Source organism: Mesoplodon bidens, assembly GCF_964165515.1.
Source record: "Mesoplodon bidens genome assembly, chromosome: 1".
Lineage (NCBI taxonomy): Eukaryota > Metazoa > Chordata > Mammalia > Artiodactyla > Ziphiidae > Mesoplodon > Mesoplodon bidens.
Genome location: NC_138176.1, coordinates 65,824,933 through 65,846,611, shown reverse-complemented (window position 1 = coordinate 65,846,611; position 21,679 = coordinate 65,824,933). Strand labels below are relative to the sequence as shown.

The window sequence follows — 21,679 nt, the reverse complement described above, 5'->3', positions numbered from 1 at the left end:
AGCTCCCTGTTCTCTGACCTGAGCTGGTGCCTGGTTTGGCTGTGCTAAGCCTCTGGGTCAGGAAGTGACATGGACACTGAGGTACAGATCTGGGCTGATCCCATGTGGCTGACAGAAGTAGGTCTCATACAAATGTTTGGAAAATTAAGATATAGGGAACAAAATGAATCAAAATGACATTGATAAAGTGCACTGCATGAAATGCTGTCCTAGTGCACTAAAAAAAAAAAGAGCTACTTCAAAAGCATTTACGAAGAACTTTGGGTAAGACCATTGAATGTATTTTATTTGTTTGTAGTACTTAAATAAATCTGAACAAATAAATATAAAAAACATTTCTCACCTCCTGAGATTTTATGTTGTCATCATCATTCTGCTCTGTCTTTTCGCCAGCAGCTTCACTGCTGCTGTATTCATCTGCAGAAAGAGCAGAGCTCGTTCACTGCTGGGGACTACACTCAGCCTCAGCGCCAGGACACCTACCAAGGTGACCTATGTCGTCCCCGTCACACATGCACACAGACTCCATTCTCAGGTGGACACATCAAAGTTAATAAGCCAGAGTCTGGTTAACCGATAAGAAGCACACTTTGGGTAAAACAGGAGCCAGATTAAAAATGATTCCCAAGCGCTACTGATACTCAGCGCGACGTACTGTGTTATAATGGGAAGGCAGATCAGCAAACTGCAGTTTCAGTTGGCGAAGCCTGGTGAGAGATATGCTGACTGCTTTGAAGGATTAGTCTCCTCTTAAAACAAGTTATCTAAGTAGATGTATTACTCACCTTTTTCTTCCATGGCCCTTGAAGCAGTGTTGTTTGTCTTAGAACTTGTTTTAGGTAACTCTTCCAAATCTCCAGAGTTCTCTTCCTATGGAGAAGTTGAACAAGACAAGAAGCTTCTTTTTCTTACTTATTTCAACAATAATTTCCTAGCAGTCTTTTAGATATTTGTGGGAAATTTTTAAAAAAGTAACAATCTTGCTGCTTGGGAGACTACACAAAAAGATACAAAATCTGAAGGCAGAAAAGCATGAGATAAGGCTATAAAGCAACAAGGCCATTTTTTTTTCCCCTGCAAAATGGAAATTGCTCTCCTCCCTCACCCTGAACTTTTCAAGAGAAACCCCAAAGAAAGAACTGAAAGGAATTTACAACAGATTTTTTTTTTTCTTCTTTGTTGGTGGAGGGGAGGGACTGGGGAAAAGGAATAAAGCCGAAGATGCCAAAGAGAACTTCTGGGTATCCAGCTGGGCTGATTTAGAGCAATGGTCTCTCAATGGTTAAATTATTTGCCCTTAGTTGCAAAGAAGTTTTGAGCATGAAATACCAAATTGTTTATACTACGATACTAATATAATGTGTAAATAAAAATATACAAGTTAAATTTAAAAGCAGAGTACTGTTTTATATTGAGAATATTACCTGTATATGTGATTTTTAAATAAATAAGTCAGAGTATATTTAAATTTAACATTAAAAACCTTACACAAAGTTGAAGGGAAAATAAAAGGATACCTTTTAATCTGTTTCTTTCCAAATTCAGGAGCACTGTCTCAAGATTTTTGTTCTGGATAGGGCAGGGGGAGTGATGGGCTTTTTAAAACCCAGTATCTTTCCTTGGCCACAACCAACTGAAATTCATGACAATATGTGACTTTACCTCTTCGGTTGTTAAAATTCTTTTACTACTTTTTATTTAGTTTATCAGTTATTGGGAGGAAAAGAGACTATAAACTGGTTTTAGTGAGCCGAAGTCAGCTGCATATATTTATAAGGTGACTTAAATACTTTTGGAACAAGTTGGAAAAACAATAGATTAGGGAAAGAGAGAGAACGAGAAGATGGAGGTGGACTGGAATAGACACTGAGAAGTACTGAGTCTTGGAAATGGGAGAACACCCAAGAAGAGGTTATCTACCAGGAAATGGAAAAATCTGGGCCTAGAACAAAAGACGGGGTAAGAGCAGAAATGAAAATTTGTGAGCCGCTTCCCTGAGTCACAAGGTGAAAATAAGATCATAGGAAAAAAGAGGCAATGAGGGAGGGCCCATCCTTCGACTACCTATATTTTAGGGGCTGGAGTTATGGTAAAGAGAAAGCCAAATATTAAAATTTTTAAACAGTATGTATCACTGTATTTCACTGTTCTCATGTAAGTATATCTGTAATAAAGCATATTACACTTGGGAAGAAAGGACCTAGAAACCTAAGGAAGTCAGTAATATGAACAAAAACCTAAGTAATGATTATATCTAAACTGTGATATTAATACAATCTTACAGTTTAAGATTATAAAGTGCCACATTTGTTTTTTTCCTTTGAGAGAGCCTAAAAAATATACACCTTTTATTATGAGAGATACATAAAGTAAAAGGGATATTAGAACTATATATATAATATATACACACACACACATATATAATACAAAATAAGTATACACAGTGATGTAATTAGGTTACCCCTAAAAGTTAAAATTAATATGTGGAAAAAGTACCTTTGTATCTTGTGGCTCAGTTTCAGAACATTGCCTCTGTCCTGTTTCTATTTTGGAATCCAGGACATCTGGATTATCATCTGTAAATCAGTTTGCATGGAATCACAAAGGAATAAAAGCCAAATGAAAAATGAAGTGCATAGTTCTATTTTAAAAAATGACAGTTTGAGACTTCTTTCTTAGGCATTTATGATGTCATGAGCACTGAACACTGGCCTTGGCCCTAGCAAAACCAAAAAATAAAAATAAAAAAATCTACAAATGCTCAAATGGCACCAACAAAGCAGGAGGTTCTGTGGAGAAGGCTTAGGACATAGCATATTCAGAGATTCTTTTATTCTTGGCTGAGCTGTGTGGCTGTGGTTCCCCAACCAGGGATTGAACCCAGGCCATGGCAGTGAAAGTGCCAAGTCCTAACCACTGGACCTCCAGGGAATCTCCGTCCACAGACACTTTTAACTTCCTGAACAGGAATTAGCTATTAAGACCATGCTCTTGGGAATCAGATTTACTTGATGGCACCTGGCTGGGGCACAGGCCCAGGTTACAGAGGAAGCCTGGGTTTTTGTGATTTCCAGGGGTTGGGTCTTCTGCAGGGAATAATCTAGTTTTTAGATCAAGTCCAGAAAAGACCCTGGAGGGGTAAAGCTGGTCTGGAAACACACTAGAGTTAAGAGTTGTAAACAATTACTACCCTCAAGAATTTTCTATGTTACCGGCCCATTATTTTGGATATGAAAATAATGATTTCCAAAGAGGTCTAAAACAGGAACATATATATTCTAGATACCCAGTTCATCTTCTGAAGAGAGGTACTGCTTCTTTCTTTTTCTTTTAGGCATGTGCCTTTCTTCCTCTTCAACCTAGAATTAAGAGTGACTATATTAAAGATAGGAGAATTTGGATCCAAATCTACTTAAAGAGGGGCACATTGTATTAGTTTCTAGCCCTTGGAATAAATTTTTAAAAAATCTAGAATAATGCTTCTGGCATCTAGATTTGGATTAGACTCATTTTGTAAGCTTGAGGGTTTTTTTGTTTTTTTAAAGATTTTAATATAAATCCATACAAAATATCCATATCTATTTCTGGTTACATACTGTATTTCAACATTTCTAAAATACGTTAAAAAAATTCTCATTTTACCATCTCTGAAGTCAAACTATGTCTTACAATTGATGGCATGTCATAAATTAACTGGCAACATTTTTCTCCCCTCTTGGTGGCCTATTAAAGGGCTGATGAATGGCAGTATATGAAAAAACATCCTTGACTGTATCATAGGGACATGTCCAAATAATCCTGGGACCTGTCAAATTACCTAAACCTTACAAGAACATAAAGAAGTAACAGTGATATGGAGAACTCTTAATACATACATTTAATTTCTTATATACACAAAGAGGTAAAAGCCTTTGTGCACAGGAGAAAGCACTATGCAAAAAACATGAAATACTTGAGTTTCTTATGAAAACCCACCTCTTTAGGATTTGTTTCAACACTATGACTTCTTATGGCTTCTGTGTTGTCTTTTCCACTATTGGATATCTCTGAGTAATAAATACAAAAGAAAAAAGAAAAAACAAAACCCCACCTTAAGTATTCACTCCAATACTTATTTTAGGGGTGTGTGTGGAAGGGGGAAGGAAAAGAAGAAAGAATACTTTATAAATGACTGTGGTGGGATCCTCACAAAAACTATGTCAGGTAAGTTCCATGATTTCCATTTCTAGACTTGAGTAAATGGAGTTGAAGGAGGGAAGAGAATCACTGGAATTTACATGGCAAATTTCAAAGCCATTTCTCCCCCCAGCTCCTGTAGCAGCACAGTATAAACAAGTGTCCAAGGAAAACAATAGATCATGCATGGTAGCTCTCTTTGTAATTGGGACAAGTTGCAAAAAACCTCAAGGTCCACTAACAAAAGAAGCAAAATAATAACTGTGGTATATTCACACCATGGAATACTAAAGAGCAACTGAAGTAAAGTAACTAGAGTTATACATGTCAACATGACAAAAAAGAGATTGGGATTGGGGAGGGGGGTGTATAATATGGATTCAACTATATCTGTAACATTTTTTTTTAAGTTATGAAGCAAATATACTGCATTTTAAGATATGACAAAACTAGGTGATGGGTACATGGGTGTTTATAATTATTGCCACTTTACTTTGGTTTGAAATATGGTATAACATGTTATAAAAATAACTGTATAGGGGATTAAGACCTCTTTCCCCATTCTTGGAATAGGGAATCAACAAAATCAGTAGGAATCAACAAAATTCTACATTTTGTTTTGAGAAAAGAATTATTCCTCTGGGGTTGGCAGTCTCTGCAGGTTGCGTGCAATGAGGTCTGACTCCTGGGCGATGAGCCTCATAAATGTGATGTCCCTGATCTGCTACCAAATTGAGACTGCTTGTCAGAAATCAACAGTTAAGTACTTAGCACAGAGCCTCTCCTATGATACAAACCACTGGGGTCTATACGTTTTGTATCCACATTGGATAAATCTACTGTGAGGTTTCTGGCAAAGTTCTAGTAGCTATTTAAGGCAAGGCACCACTTACAAGCTATGTGGCCTTGAATGAGACACTGGACCACTCCATGCCTCAGTTTCCTCAACTACAGATGTGATGCTGTTAACACTCATTGCAATGGATCATATAAATTAGATGAGTGAAAATTTGCAAACTAATTAGAATTAGCACAGGGCATGTCACACAGAAGGCACTCAACAAATGATAATTATAATATTTAAATTACTACTATGAAATTCACTAACTTACCTTCTTTGCTTTGAGATTTGCTATGAATTTCATTTGTTTTTGAGCCTGAATTTTCGACCTAAACATGCAATAGAAAAAGTTACTTATGGATAATCTCACACAAATCTTGAACATTTAGAAAATAATCTGGCCGTTTGTGGGAATGCTTAAAGGAACTGGAGTGCGTGTTTTTTTTTTTTTTTTATTTCACCCACAAGCATAGGGCATTTTCCTTTTGAAGAAGTTTCAGTTTAACAAATTAGCATCCCACTGTGTTTATTCTCCTTGTCTTTAAAATGGTTATGGCAAAAGAGTAAGAAATAAGAGAGAAAAAATTTCCGAATTCTATGAATTCTCTTCCCATCCAACAATCCCTGAAGATTTTCTTTACTAAAAAATGTTGAGGGATTCTGTCATTCTGTCATAAGGTTTCCCTCTGGCAAATCTTGTCAACTGTACTTTTTTTTTTTTTTTACACAGAGAGGAAGTCTTAGAATATCCTACAACATTCTAAATCCTAGCTACAGAATTTCACATTTGGAAAGGACAGTTGTGCTTAGATGGGAAAAAGCCAGCTGGGGGATTCGGGGAAACAAGGTAGGATGCTGGGGAGCTCTGGAGGTTTCAGCCACATTTAAAATCCTTTTAACTCCTGGAGGGTAAACCTGAAGAGAACCAAGTGGGGTTTTTCTCTTCCTTTTACTCAGTAGACTGTGTGTGAGCTTCTAGATACAGACTGGGATGTCTCAACAGGGTAAGGTAAGCCCTCTGATGCCACAGTTGTCTGGTAGGAAGCAAAGCTCTTCTAAGTCCTCTAGGGGCACTGGAAAGAACGTAGCTGTCTGTGATTTGCAAGCATTTTACAAAATGTTCACTTCTCTATGCACTCAGAAAGAAACAAACAAACAAACCCAATTCTTTCAAGCACAAAAGGGATTATGAGAGCCACAGTTGGGAAAAATATGTATATATAGCAATTATAGTTTAGTATCTTCACAAAACGTTTCTAAAGACATAAAGTGAACTTTAGTTCTTAAAATAAAGTCGGTTTTGTCTACAGCACCAGGATAATTTAAGACATCACAGTCCAATCTGCAATCCCATTATAGTAATAAAAAAATAGAAAGCTCCTAGCTCTTTGAAGGATTTCATTAGGATTACCAGGGGAGTTCCCTAGTCTGAGGGATCTGGGCCGCCTTCTATTTTCTTAGTGCTGTTTCATGACATTAGCCTAAACAGCCACTAGAACATAGTGCAGCTGAATTGAGTGACTCCTTTTTTCTGAGAAAAACAACTAAATTTCCTGACATCAGTGGATATAGTTGAACATGGAACTGAAGGTGTCAGTAGGTTGAACTTGAATGGAGAGCATGTCCTGTCTCCTAAAGAAATGCACAGCCAGCCCCTCCCCTAAATGTAATCACTCTCAAAACTCCAAATCAAAGCACCCCCAACTGATAACAACAAAACTCTAACCATTACAGTGACTTACATTTAGTGATTCAATCACCAACAAAGGCTCCCTCTGTAGTTCAGCTGTTCAAAAATAAAAAAAAAATGAGAAATAAGGAAACTGAATGTTGTTTCTGAACCACAGAGAAACACATTTAGAGCTTTTTAGTTAAGTCGGAATATGTTGCTAAGTGGCCTACCTGCTTTTGTGAAATATAAAATTCTGACCAATTATATTCTACAATCCGTATTCTGTTGTACTATCAGAAAAACAATGTTGCCTGCATTTTTACAGTAATGGCAGTAATCCATTAAATCACTATAGTGATGTAGCCATGTCGGTGATCTGAAGCTTAGAAGGACGGTGGAAGGAAGGCCTTTGCTGTAACTGTTAAGTGACGGTGTAACACTGGTTCATTTAAAAATAATGCCATCAAATGAAAAGTTAGATCCTATCCCTTCAAACAGCAATGGTCTATTTATATTCTTTGGAACTTGAAGTACAAGGTCTACTGTTTCTACTCAACAATGACAGAACACACATTTTTCTTTTAAAAACAACTTCCTTTTACGTAAGTAGATCTCTTATTGAACCATACCTAAACACAGTACAGTAACCTGAAATATAACTGTGGGAACAAAGGACTTCAGAATCCAAAAATGTTACCTTCTTGACAATTAACAAATGGGATATTAATTATTTGTATTATAACACATACATACAAATTTTAATTAATGCATCTGTCCAAGTTTTGGATAGATTAGTCATCGTTAGGGTTTTAACATGTGAGCATGAATGGCTTACCAGGTCTTGGGGTGGTCTTTCAGTACTGCCTGGTACTTTTGCTTATAAGGCTTCTGAGGTCACATACTTTGAAGGCTGCCCTTTCATATGGTTGTGCCTTCGAAGGTCCCCACCCTGACTGCCCCAGATATTTCCGGGTGAGGATTTATACACACTGCCTTTCTCTTTGCCTTGTCCACCGAATATACACCTACTCATCCTTCAATAGTTGCCTCCAAGTTAGGGTATCAAGTGCTTGAAATGAAAATGCAAAATTTACATGTTGTTTGACCTCTCAACTCACGCTTATGAAAACACTTGGGGAAATGCATGGTTACATGCATATGGAAGCTCACTGCAGCTAGTAAAAACTACAAAAACTGGAGACCACTAAAATATCTAATAACAAATGGGAAAATGCGTTACAGACCACTATTAAAACAAATGAAGTTGATCTGTATACAATGACAATGAAGGCTGCCCACAATATATGGCTGAGTTAAAAAAAAATTATAGAACAATATAATTCAGGTGCCTAAACTGAATCAGAATAAGTCTCAGGATTTCAGCCATGAATGACAGCACAAAGATATCTTCCTAAAGACCAAGAATGAGAAAGTGATTACTTCTGCTGGGGGCTAAAGGAGAAGATAAGAAATTGGGCCTTTGCAAGCTGTGTCTTTGCTCCTGGATCATGCTTTACCTGAACTTTTCAGTTTTTTGAATGCTATGGACTGGATGTTTCTGTCCCCCTTACATGGAATATATTGCCACCTACCCCATATACTGAAATCCTAACCCCCAATGTGACGGTATTGGAGTTAGGGCATTTGGGAGGTAATCAGATTTAGATGAAGTCATTTGTAAAGTGTAAAGTGGTCCTGAGACCAAAGTGTTTGAGAGCCGCTGTCCTAATCCTGTCTGACACTGAGGCTCTCCCCTAAAAAATACTTAGTGGACACCGAATACTACTGCACAGAGAGACTGAGAAGAGGCTATGCAAGTGGGGAGTAGCTTCAGTAACTGGGCAACTTCCAGAGCCCAGGAGCCATGAGTGTGAGGTTAAAAGAAGTGCGACCAGGGGCTGGAGACTAGCCTTTTGGAAGTGAACTGTGATAGCACCTGAAAGGACAGGGAGGGCCACATTGACACATTTGTGAGCTTGAGCAAGGGTTTGCTCCAAAGCAACTTGTTTGGCCACAATTATTTGGAGACATTGGATTTAAACAATTACCTTACATAATATTGATTTACATAATATTGATACTTCATGAGAAAAAGTATAAGTTAAAAATGAAATAGTAAAAAGTTCCCTCTAACCTATGTTAAAAAGTGAGAGGTAAATTCATATAGTCTGTCGATGTTTTATTACAAGTTAACTACTAATTTTATGTGGCAATAAAAGATAAAACTACATGCAAGGAAAAAGTAATGTGAACAACTGCTAAAAGGAATTTACCGATTCCACTCAGCTTTCTCCCACTTGGACTTTCTGGTGGTGCTGGAATTTCATGATTTTTCTCTTCCTCTGATGGCACAAATACCTAAAAAGTCCAAAGCACCATAACAAATAAGTTAAATGAGGTTTTTGAAATAAGAAGGTAAGTTTAATTCACCTCAAGTGAATTAAACAAAACACCCAGCATCCTGTGACAATATAAAAGTCTACTTTCAAGTTTGTGAAATTTAAAAATGAATACTGTCAACCTTCAGAAACAATAAAATAAAATAAAATATGATAAAACTAATTTCATCCATCAATGGCTCTCCTATTGCTTTAAAGTAAAAGAGTACAACACACAAGGCCTTTCCTGATCTGCCCCACTTCCTCAAGAGGCTCAAGTCTCACCACAGCTCACCCTGAACCACTGCAGTGCCCGCTGTGATAAAAAAACAAAAACAAAAAACACCCCCAAAACTAGATTTTATTCTAAGTATGATGGGAAGCCACTGGAAATTTCAAGCAGAGCAATGACATGACCTAATTTATGTTTTTCAAGATAGCTCTCAGGGCTGTGTGAAGACTAGAGGAGGGACCGGAGAGGAAGAAAGTCCAATGGGGACACTACTGAAGTAGTGGCTTAGATTACGTGGCAGCTGTAGAAATAGAAATAGATGGATTCAAGTTATATTTTGGAAATGGACTGAATGTGGGGTGACTGAGGGTGACTGGGGTTTCTGGTTTGAGTGGATGGAATTGATGATGGCACTATTAACTAAGGTATTGAGGTTCTTAGCTTTTCCCCTATAGGATGTGACAATAACAAAACTTAAATGTCTTAAGTACAATGAGAAGCTATACTCTGCTTGTATAGCTATATAGAATACAGGAACTATATTCTGCTCAAGTGTACATATGTTTATATATGGTGAAAAGGTACTTACACCACTGACAGTTCAGCATAACTGAATTACCAGCCATACCTCAGTTTTCAAGTTGGCTTTCAGTCCCAATCCTCCCAAATCATTCAATGGAGACTCTTCAGTGCCTAATGAAATTCAAAGCACTAAATCAATTTAAGAATTTGCTTGCAAAATACATCCTGAATCAAAAGGTAACAGAATGTTGTTATCTAGTATGCCATGCCCTCTTCCTCTGCTGCCAATAGAAAACAGTAAAAAGGAATATATACGAAAATTCTCAGATGAAAGGCAAGGGGTCATTTACTCATTTTTGGTGGAAGGGGTGTGTGAAAATGTTTTTTTGCTGTTAAGATGGCTGCCCACAAAGAATGATACAATATTATTTGTGAGGACGTCTTATTTCTGAGAATTTTTCTATAGTGATCTACATCAAGTTTGTCCCTAAAAGAAAATATTCTAGGCCACTGTGGTATATTCCCAATAAAGAAGGTGATTTGTGAATAGACTCACTGTACTTGCTTCATGCTGACACAGCAAAGTTGAACATAAAGTTAAAAACTGTGAAGTGGATAAAAAGAGAACAGAATTTTCTCTGCTAGAGACTCAAACCTATCCCTGTCTTGGTCGTTTCTTTCTTTCTCTCTTCTGTCCTGTGACTTCCAGTTTCTCTTACCTGCCCACATGTAAGCCTCCAAAGAAAACTCTTCCTTTCTCCAAGAGGCTGCAAGCTTGCCTTTGCTAAAAGCCCTCCTATTTCTGTTCCTTCAGGGGGAAGAAAAGCGGGGAGGCAGGAGGAATAATAGACTGTAGCAATGGTTGAGTCATAAAAAAACTTCCAGAGTGTTCAATTTACCCTAAGCTAAAATCAATGGAAAATTTTAAAGTCACTTATTTCAACCCTTGGGGCATTTCTTAATGTCTCGTATCTAAGTCTCTATAATGAACAGGACTAAACCTACTGGCCTCAGCCTCTGGAGGCTGCATTTAGATGGTATCTAAGGTCTATTCCAGTTGAGAAGTCTAGGATGCTACAATTTATACAATCAGAGTAGAAAGGAAGACGACATCCCTGATCCCTTCAAGTCCAGCCCATGTGCCCCCTCTGAGTTCTCACAGCATTCTGTGGTTAACCCTATTCTAAGCACCTGTCACACTGCAGTGTCACGGCCTATGTATAATACATGGCTAGATTCACAGCTGTTTTCCCATCTTGACTATTTATCTTTGAATCCACAGTGGTACCTGGTGTAATGTGTCTGAAGTGGGAGTGTATGAATGACCAAGCTTAAAGCTTACACCTTTGAAAGTTACCAACTGTTTCTAACAAGACCAGCACTCTCTGAAATCTACCAGGAAGGAATGCATTTCTTTTCCTTTTCAAACAATTCTAAACCAGAAACTAACTCATTTATATGAACAATAAACTCCATTAAATAAACTAATGTGCTCCCTCGATTAGAAGTAGCCAGCCAGACTGAACTGACACATAGTTCAAGTCCGTAAGTCAGATAAGGGTTGGAATGATGCTTGTTTTTGTACTATTATCTCCTTTTTATACAACAGAAAACTGAGGCTCTGAAGTAATTTTTTTCTAAGAGGCACCTGAGTACTCTGCAAGTTATTTAAACTCTCTGAATCTTTTTCCTCATTTGTAAAATGAGGGTGATTAAAAAATATACTCATTTCATATGCTGTTGTAAGGGATCTTCATTTTGATTGATAAGAAATCTGAAGGTCCAAGAGGTTTAGTAACTTGCAACAATCCTGCAGACAACACTTGGCCAGCTGATGACCTGGCTCTCAGCCTCTGGCCTCTGGTCTCATCGCATATGAGAAGCAGGTCTAAGGCTTTAAGCTTTTAAACACAATTTTAGAGAAGCCTGACCTTCAAGTTGGATGACAGCTATTTTGTGACGTTCTAGAACCCAAACTATCTTTTGGAATATTGTCTTAAATGTCCTCTACACACAATTATCTTTGTAAAATGCAACAATGTGCACTTAGGAGATTCTCACCTATGTTACGCAAATTCTCTTCAGAAGAAACAGTGACTTCAAGGCCTCCTTCTTCCTGGAAGGACACGGTCATGCTGCTACCATCTCCTGTCTTCTCAGCAGGCACTGGAGTGCTCCACTTGCCACTGCGATCACTCCTGATAGTCAAGTCCTGCTTGCACTTAGGAGCTGAAAGAGCTACAGCATAGGCAGCGGGAAGGACTGTCATGTGAGAAGGAGCAACTTCTGATTCTTGGCCATTAATACATTCAGTGGTGGTTTTCAAGTTGCCCTCAGGCCCCTGCTGATCATCAGCTTTTTTAGCACCACTATTTACAGCTGTCAAACAGAGCACCCTGATGGAGGAGTCCTCGGCTGCCTGCTCTGCTCCTCGAGGGCCGGGAGGCAAGTCCACACTAACCCCTGCCGGACACCTGCCTGGAGTGCTGTCCCCCGACGTCCCTGCCTCAGGGCTTTCATCTTCTCTCTGAACTTTGCCCGCACAGTCCTTGCCAGACTTCTCTGTCTCTGGTGCACACCCAGCTCCTGCAGAGAGCACGCTGACCGACACCCTGTCGTGCCCTTCCCTGGTGCCCACTGCCACCATGGGGCCCACTTCTTTTTCTCCTGTGGATGGCCCAGGATACTGACAGTTGTCCTCAGCAATTAGGCTGGGCAGAGGGGCCTCAGCCTTGCTCATCTTTGAGGCTGACAGGTCATCTTTTCCTTCAGGGCTGCCTGCAGTCAGCTGATTCTCTTTGTGCCTGTCTAGGCCAGTGGCGGCCAGCACACATTCGGCTGTGCTGGTGGAGATGATGGCGGCATCACTCAAGTCCTCTGTTCCCGCAATGGCGGGCTGATCTTCATCCTGTGGGACGGCACCCACCATGACTGCCTCACGTCCTTCCGAGGTGCTGGTGGAAATCATGGCGGTGTCACTCGTCTCCTCTGCTGGTGTGACCAAGGGATGGACTTCCTCCTGAGGGACAGCACTGGACACTGGGCCCTCGCAGTCTTCTACTGAGCTTGTTGAGATGATGGCACTCCCATCTTTCTCTTCCATGCCTGGGATGGATCGCTCATGTTCCCTTCCCACAGCCACACCACAAATGGAGGCCTCACACTCTTCTGCGATGCTGGTGGAAATGAGGGCACACTCATCTTTCTCCTCCTTGCTGGTTGAAGCGAGGGGGCTCTCGACTTCCACAGGTGCACTGGGCATAGGCACATCGAAGTCATCAGCACTCACCAAGACTGGCCCTTTAGCTCTTTCTTCAACTGCTACAACTGGCTGCTGACTCTCGGCACCTTGGATGGTTGTTGCACTGGAAATGGGCACCTCGAACTCCTCCCCTATGCTTGTGGAAATCATGGCACACTCGTCTTTCTCCTCGTTTCTAGCAGCCGGGAGTTGGCTCTCACCGCCTGACACTGCGCTGGGCATGGGGACCTCGAATTCTTCCACGTTCACTCTGGGGCCTTCCACGCTTTCTTCAGTTCTCTGGGCACTTGAACGACCTTCTTCCATGTCTACCATCGTGTTTAGCTGCAAGGTGAAATCATTTGTTGTACTGGTAGAAATCATCAAGCCTTTGCCTTGACTTTTACCACTGGCTAAACAAGCTGGGTTGGTAATACTGACACTGGCTTTAGCAGCCACAAGGCCATCACAGTCTTCATTTTCCACAGAGGTGATGATACCTTCATCTGCTTTTTCACCTGGTGACGTGTGATGAGCCTTGTATTCTGGGACTGCACCAGATACAAGAGCCTCATAACTGCCCCCCACCAGGCCAGTGGAAATAGTGGTATCATCGACTTTTTCTTTTCTGGTGAGCTGACTGTCACTGTGATCTGAAGCCGCACTAGTCATGGGACCCTCGCAACCTTCATGAACTGGAGCCACTTCGCCCGTTCCTGCAGCTGCGCTGGTCACGCTGCTTTCCACAATCCCTTTGGCACTGGAGCAGATCTCTGCATCTTTAATGTCCTTCTCGGCACTGCTCATGCTATCAACATTACTCTCATTTGCATTCGGGACGGCAGCCCCGGCCTCGGCTTCCACATGCCCCACTGCAGTGTCAATCCGACCATCCCCTTCTTCTGCACTTTCACAAACGGACACCCCTTCACCTTCTTCTTCGATCCCTGTGCATGTTGATGCGTGCCCGATCTCATTGCCTCTTCCAGTACTGGTCACGACACCCTCCCCTTCGTCATCTTCCTCCTTCGCGCCTGTGCTGGTCACGATGTCTTCGTCATCGCACGGACCAGCAGCGACTAATGGTATGTTGGTGACGTCTTTGGCAACTGTGCTGTCCATTGCACTCTCTCCGTTTTCTTCTGATTCAGAACTTAGAGCAAAGCCTTCGCTGCTCTCTTCTGAACCTGTGCAACTTGCCGGCCCCTCCCCATCTTCCTCTGTTATCCCTGTGCTGGTGACTGCGCTTTCACCTTCTGGGCCGTCATTCACAGACCCGTCTCCCTCCTGGGTGGGACTGGCTCCCGCTGGCGTGTCATTATCTACTGGGACCTCAGGGGCCCCTGTAACCCTCTGCTCCTCCTGTGGCCCTGCACCAGCTACTGAGCACATGACGAAGCTATCACTTCTCCGTTCTGCTCCTGTACACGTCACAGTCCCCTCAGTTTCCTTCTTGGGGCCCATTCTCATCATATTTCTCCGGAATCCATCCACCTCTTCACTGCTTAGGGACCCCTCTCTGATTTCTGTGCCAGCACTTGTTACTGCTCCATCACTTTCAACCTCGCTAATAAAAGTAATAGCTCCCTCCATGAGTCCTGAGTCCCCACTTGAAGAACCATCACACTTCCCCTCGGAGCCTGCACTGGTCACGGCGTCATCCTTCTCTTCAGGTGCTGCGCTATTGATGTCGTCTTCGGTGGTCCCCGCGGGAGCCGTCACTGGGTCAGCCACTCTTTCTTCTGGCTCGGCCACAGCGCACTCCCCACTTTCTCCTTCCTTGGTGCTTGTGAGGAAAGTTTCACTTTCAGCAAATCCTTCTGTGACGACGCCCCCACCTTCCTCTGCTGCAGCAAAGATGGTGCCTTCCCTGGCTTCCAGCCCGACGTGAAGAGAGTGCTTTCTGGAGTGCACACCCATCGTGAGGCCTTCATCCGCCTCGATGCTTGTGCAAGGCACGGCCACCCTGCCCTCTGCTGTCTCTGCAGACGTGGTTGTGGCATCCCCCGCCTTCACTGGGTTTAGGGGAACACCTCTGTCCTTCCCTTCAGTACTGGTGGCAATGGAAGTCTTTTCTGCTCTACCAGACCTGGCTGTTGCAGTCTCAGCTTTCCGGCTCCTTTGGTGTAAAACAGAGGATGCAGTGTTGCTTTCAGCACTGGTGTCCACCTCACTGTTTTCATTCCTTCTGTCAGCAACAGTTGGCATGTTTTCTATTTCACCTGGGCCTCTACTATGCTTAAGTCCAACAGTTTCAGCATCTTTCTCTGTACTCACACCTACCACCTGATCAACAGCAATGCCATCCTTTTGGCCATTTTCTACAGAAGCCTTAATTGTCTGCTTTGAACTCAAGTTACTTCCTTTCCCAGCCACGTCCACTGAGCCACCTTCTTCGATAACACTCTCATTTTCCATAGTCATGTCTGTTAACTCACTACCAAGAGGCATGTTTATTCCTTCTTTGCTGTGGAGTATAGTGGCCTGGGAACCTTCTGGAATGTGTCTTTTGTTATCCATGCTTGCTTTTGCTAGTTTGTCTACTGTGGAACCTGCATCACCTTCTTTGCTGTCACTTGTCCTAGGGACTTCTGATTCCCTAACAGTCAAGCTCTGGTTAGGGATTTCAGAGTGGTCCACAAGCAAGGTGCTGGCTGTGCCACCTTCTGAAACAGTTCTTTTGTCAACTGAAGGAGTTACACCTGAATCATGAGATTGTTTCTGAGGCACAGCAGTCACAGAACTTAACGACAGGGAGGAGTCTACAGCTGTGGAATGTTCAAGAGCAGTATCTCCTTGAGCAACACGTTCTTCAGTGGGTCTGGTGGTGTTTTTCAAATTCTTTTGTGCCCTGTCGCTTTCTGACAGAGCACGAGGTGACAATCGATGACTCGTTTCAGAGTCTACATTCATTTCATGAGTTCCTTGTTGAGCAGGCTCTTTCTCCCCAGGATTCGGTTTGGACACAGCACTTTGGAGATGCACTTTCTTGGTCAGGGTGCTTTTATGGTCAGCATGCTTTTCAGAATTACCAACAGTTCCTGTTCCACGTCCTGATTTACAGGCTGGCACTGCTGTTTTTGAATCTACTATGGAAGTTCGTACCTCATCCTTTAGAACTGTAGTGGTTTTTTGTTTTGTAATATTTTCTGAGTCAGTGTCTTGCTGAGAACTACTGCTTCTGATATTTTGGGTTTTGGGTACTTCCAATGCATTTTCCATGGCTGGCTCCAGATCAATTTCCATTGGCTCTTGTTCGGGAATCAAGGCAGGATCACCGCTTTTTTTGGGTCTCTGAAGGGAGGAACTACTGGGAGTGCCCAAAGGGTTTGCTGTTGGTTTTTCTTCTCCTTTGGTCATTTCTTGGGATAAGCTTCCTCTTCGATTTTCACACAACCTTCTGCTTAATTTCTTTTCCACGACTGAACTGTTTCCTCTGGGCTTTTCATGACTGCTGTCAACTTCCTTACCATCCTTGTCCTCTGATTTATTTTCTTCCTTCTTTTTCACGTCCTTACTACTATGCTTTAAGCTCCTGCTTTTGTGCCCATCTGATAACTTTCTCTCAAGTCTGGCAGAGCTTGACTCTTTATCACCCTTGTGCTTCTCCTTTGCTAGTGGTAACTTCACTCTGTGACTGGACTCTCTCTGTGCACCATGTGTTGAAGAGGCAGTGCTCTCTGATGCAGGTTCTGTACCACTTTCCTCAGAAGGTCTGTCTTCAACTCTAGACTTCCGCAGCCTATCTGGGTCACTTTCTTCTGTGTTCTTCTCCTTATCTGGTTTTGAAGTGGTCACCTGTTTTGTGACATTTTCTTGTGATTCTGTTTCAACTGCTTTTAACTGTTTGCCTTGGCTTTTGGATTTAGGCTTTAACACAAGTTTCTCTTCTAACAAGCTCTTGGTTCTTCGCTTCTCCTTGTGAACAACCTCTTCTGCTTTTAAATTACTATCTACATTAGTCGAGTCCGTATCACATTTATCCTCTGAGTAACTTTCACTTCTTCTCTGTAATGTGCTTCCATGTTGCTTGGAACTCAGAGAATCTTTCTGAATTTTAGAATCACTTGACCTTCTTGATTTGTGCTCTGCCTTAGTTTTGTCGGCTGACCCGTGTCTCTCTTTTCTGTTGTTTTCTTTACGAACATTCTCATCAGTTTTTATAATATATTCAGAAACTGGTTTACCATCTTTGCCCAAAATTGATAATTTCCTTTCATTCCTATGTTTACTTTTTCTTTCAGCTTTATCATCTGAAGAAAGCCTTGTTTGTTGACTTGGCTTCTGAATATTTTCATCAACTTTCAAGCCTTTCTCAGAAGAGTGAAGCTCAGTCTCATCACCTGTTTTATGTGTACTGTCACCTTTATACTTATGTTTTGTAGACAGTTTGTCTTCTGACAAAGTTTTCTCTTTTTCAGGCTTGTCCTTGGAGGATTTTGTCTCTTTCTTAGGCAGGCTTCTCAAGTGTGGTGTTTCAGAATCATCCTTCTTTAGATGCTTTTCATTTTTAAGTGTGCATTTCTGTTTCTGGGGTTCTTCTGTGCCACTTTCTGACCGTTCCACTGGCCTCTTCCCATCTCTCATGTCAGTCTCTTCCTGCACTCCTTCCACCACAACAGGGGTCGAGGTCCGTCTTTTATGTTCCCTTTCTATTTTGGATTCATTTTTGTTTTCATCAGCTGAATGCAAAGACTCTGAAAGTCTCCGAGTAGGTTTACTTGGTTCACTCTTTGCATGAACGTGCTTCAAATCCTTTGAAGAAGATACTTTTTCCTTTTCACAATGCTGTAAGAAAATAAGTTAAAATATAAGAAATACTAACATTAATTTTTATATTCACATCTAACATTTGGGTGCATATAGTACATTGAGTGCTGTCACATGTTACACCTTACTTATTTAATCTTTGCCAGCAGCCAGTAGATATTGTTAACTTCATTCTATGCATCGGGAACCTGAAACTCAGCATGATTCAATAACTTGACATCCAGCAACGAGTTCAGATGATTTCATTCTGAGTCTAGTACCCTTCCCACTACATCGCAGCATCTTTTTAGAGAGTAGTTCTTTTTCCTGAGATGCGTCCATGCATTTAGGAGGCCTTCTTAAACTCTTAAGTTGCTAAAGCCCACTAATGCCCAGTGGTCATTAATAAATATAAGCTGAAAGAATGACAAAGTAATGTTATTTTTAGTCCAAAAGCTGAAAACCTAATGAAGGCAATTTAAAAATTTTGCAATGAAATAAAGGTTTCTTACATTTTAATTTAGAAACCCAAATTATTTATGGGAACTCCATGAATTTAGGTTACCTGTAAGACAAGCTATGTAGGAAGCTTCAAATGCACACAATAATTCACGGTAATAATAATGTTATATATGACATATGTATACATTGATGTATCCAAGGGAAGATACTGATAGACCAAAACATCCAAACTTTCCTCCCTACCCCACAGTACAGCACTGAGGGGGTTAATGTTAATGACTAAGCACACTCTAATAAAGACTCATGGACTAGCTATAATTATTCTTATTCAAATAATGGGCTGAAGTATTCAGAAAGCCCTCTGTGTCTCTGGGTCAATTTATCACTGCATCTTTTTACATTTTAACAACTACTAATATTGGGACCAACATCTTAAAAAAATACTTTAAAATTAAACTCCTCAAAGAAAGAACAGGGATTTCATCAACCTAATTTTACGGTAAGTTCTAACCAATGTGAATAAAATTTTATGAGATCATTTTTCACAGAAATTTCTCATAAAATAAAGTTAAATATTTAAAGATATGCCATTAGAATATCAGGATATACTTATAAATATGCCTCTCATTTCTGGATAAAGACATCAAGAACATTTACTGGCTATGAATAAATAATTACTAAACCATTAGTGTCTCCCTTACAAGTGTTAAGATAGTTCAGCTACAGAGTTATAAATATGGCAGTATACATAAACATTTAAACCCAGTGAAAACAAGTTTATCTCAAGAAAATAAGGCAAAAAGGAGAAGAAATGTGTTTACTGAACATTTTGGGGGTAGTTTTATGTACATATTTTTACTATTTAAAATGATCACATCTTAGAAACAATCTAAGTGTTCAACTAAGAGGAAATGCTTAAATTATGGTATTCAATAGAATATTATACAATCAAATATTATAATTAGGAAGTTACAGCATACAATGGGTAAAGAGGCAACATTAAAAACACTTTGCAAGATTACATCTATCTACAAAATTATGAACATATGTTGATGAGAATGTAAGAGAATAAAACAGATAATCTATTTGTGGAGGGATTTTTTGCTTTTTTCCCTTTTGTTTTTCATTATTATTCCTGGCAATTTTATTATTGCCAATATAGGAAATAAGAGGTGGGGAAGTTAGGGGAAGGGAAGGGAGTAGAAAAGTAGCTATTATCCAGATAAAAGATCATAAGAATCAACTTGCCAAAATGAGGACTTTAGGCCATAATAGGATGGGGGTGTCAGAATGCTGAATGTGATGGATTTTTTCAACTTGGAAAAAATCAGATTGTATTCTAAGTTTTACTACAAAGGACTGAATGGTGTATATCTAACAAAAGAACAGTTAAAATGGGGTTTTATTAATTAAGACACACCTCACTTGTTTTGAGGGTTTCTTTGGAATCTTCTTCAGATTGCTGTTTCTTTTTAGAATTCTCGTCAACGTTCCTAGGTGGGGAAAAAAGTGAAATATGAAAGACAGAAGAGATATGGGAACATATGTATATGTATAACTGATTCACTTTGTTATAAAGCAGAAACTAACACACCATTGTAAAGCAATTATACTCCAATGAAGATGTTAAAAAAAGAAAGTGAAATATGAACTTTGAATCAAATATCAGAATTTATCAGGAAGATTAAAAAAAAAACCTTAGCTTTTCTTTACTATAACATTTAATCTGTACATAGAGACTTGTGCATTTCAATTTAAATCCTATTCTTGGTCAACAGTGAAGAACTCAATCACAAATGTGACATGGAACACTCTTGGCCCTATAGGAAAGTATTCTTGAAACAAAATTTCCTGAATGTTGCTTGAAGATGAATATGATATGGGCTACAATTTCATTTTGAAAGTCTTATCTTCTGAATAAACAGGGTAGTTTTATTTATTCAGATCGACAGGAATGAGGTCTATAAGAAAAATGAGAGCTAACTCCTCCCACTGAGTTCTGCAAATGACTGATTCAGCTATCTTCAAGTTTAAGATAAATTTATGTAACTGCATCACGATGGAACAGCAAAGTTATAGCCCATGGCTAGACAGCCACTCTCAATCTCTTCAGCTTTGTAATTCTTATAGAATTAACCATGATAATGCAGTGCTAAAAAAAATTTGGCTTGGACCTCTGGTTTATGGGGAGAAGTATGAGATTCTGGTGAACTGCCTGGAAAGACTGGAGAATGGAAACAGTCACTGTCAGTAAGAGGTAACTTGAATGTCCAGAACAGGGATGCTTCCTGAGTACTTCTAGAGAGTCTATAAACTCTCTGAAACTCTAGGGACAACTGTGTGCTTATGAATGTGCATTTTTCTGGGCAAAGAGCCTAAAGCTTCCATCAGATTATCTAAAAAGTCTGCCCGCCTCAAAAGATTAGTATACACTACTTTGAAATATTATAGATATTAATACAATGAATTATGATACTGAAAAGGAAACCCTAAGGTCTTTCATAAACATGGAATAACATACACATTAAAGGTCTCACTCGTTACTGTCATGTTCAAAGCCTCCCTTCTAGTAGCATGCCAAGAGAATGTTACAGTGGGAATGTGGCCAGATAAAATATGTACCTGGAATCCTTTTTTCTCTTTTTGCTTAAGGCTACCTTTTTCTCTAAAACTTTCCGTTCTTTAAGGACTTCTTTACTTCGGGGGGCTTTGGGTTCCAAACTCTTTGTTGATGATTCTTCTAAGTCCACACTACTTTTGCCTGGGAAAGAAGCAATCAATAAACTGTATCTCACAACAGAGTTTTAAAAACAGTGTAATATTTATTTTTCATTAAGATTTTCTAATCACTGTAAAAATGCAGAATGGCTTTAATATCTCTAAGCTGTGTTAGAATAAAAATAATTTTTTAGATGGAGAAGTCATATTTTTTATTTCAAATGTTCATATATGTACATCTGTGTATTTTATATCACACAAGATCAGTGTCCAGAGGAAGTTCAATTTTGTTCAATGAAATATTTCAGATAAATGTTTGACATTTTGTTTAACATAAAGTATAGATGAATTCCATTATTATCACTGCAAGGCTTGAGGACTCACAGGTTAACAATAAATTTTCCAGTGATAATTCATTCCACCATCACTGGAGAATAAATTGCTAACATGTGAGGTGTATTATCTGGTATGTGATAGAATGTTTACTTTAGATACAGAAATATAATTTAAAAAGTGATGAAACACATTAGATTAAAAAGGAAATCTTCCATACCTTAAAATACATAATTTAAAAAAGTGAAGTTTTATTGAGATATGATTATAAAATAAAATGATCAAAATTATATCTCATAAGTTATATTAATAGCTAGAAAATAATGGAGTATATAAGGTAGTTTAAAATATTAAA

General features: G+C 39.8%; 1 protein-coding gene across 4 annotated transcripts in view; it reads right to left on the bottom strand.

Moving 5' to 3' along the window:
* The window catches only part of BOD1L1 (biorientation of chromosomes in cell division 1 like 1), a 55,297-nt gene that overhangs the window by 12,116 nt on the left and 21,502 nt on the right, over positions 1-21,679 (bottom strand). For all 4 annotated transcript variants that reach the window (XM_081229021.1, XM_081229018.1, XM_081229019.1 and 1 more), the window contains exons 8-19: positions 20,896-21,034; positions 19,694-19,766; positions 11,883-17,850; positions 9,928-9,992; positions 8,963-9,047; positions 6,760-6,803; positions 5,289-5,346; positions 3,976-4,046; positions 3,287-3,359; positions 2,497-2,576; positions 786-870; positions 344-417 (exon numbers count right to left, since the gene is read on the bottom strand). In XM_081229021.1, the coding sequence (XP_081085147.1) occupies positions 344-417; positions 786-870; positions 2,497-2,576; positions 3,287-3,359; positions 3,976-4,046; positions 5,289-5,346; positions 6,760-6,803; positions 8,963-9,047; positions 9,928-9,992; positions 11,883-17,850; positions 19,694-19,766; positions 20,896-21,034 (6,815 nt within the window). The remainder of the gene's footprint in view (positions 1-343; positions 418-785; positions 871-2,496; positions 2,577-3,286; positions 3,360-3,975; positions 4,047-5,288; positions 5,347-6,759; positions 6,804-8,962; positions 9,048-9,927; positions 9,993-11,882; positions 17,851-19,693; positions 19,767-20,895; positions 21,035-21,679) is intronic.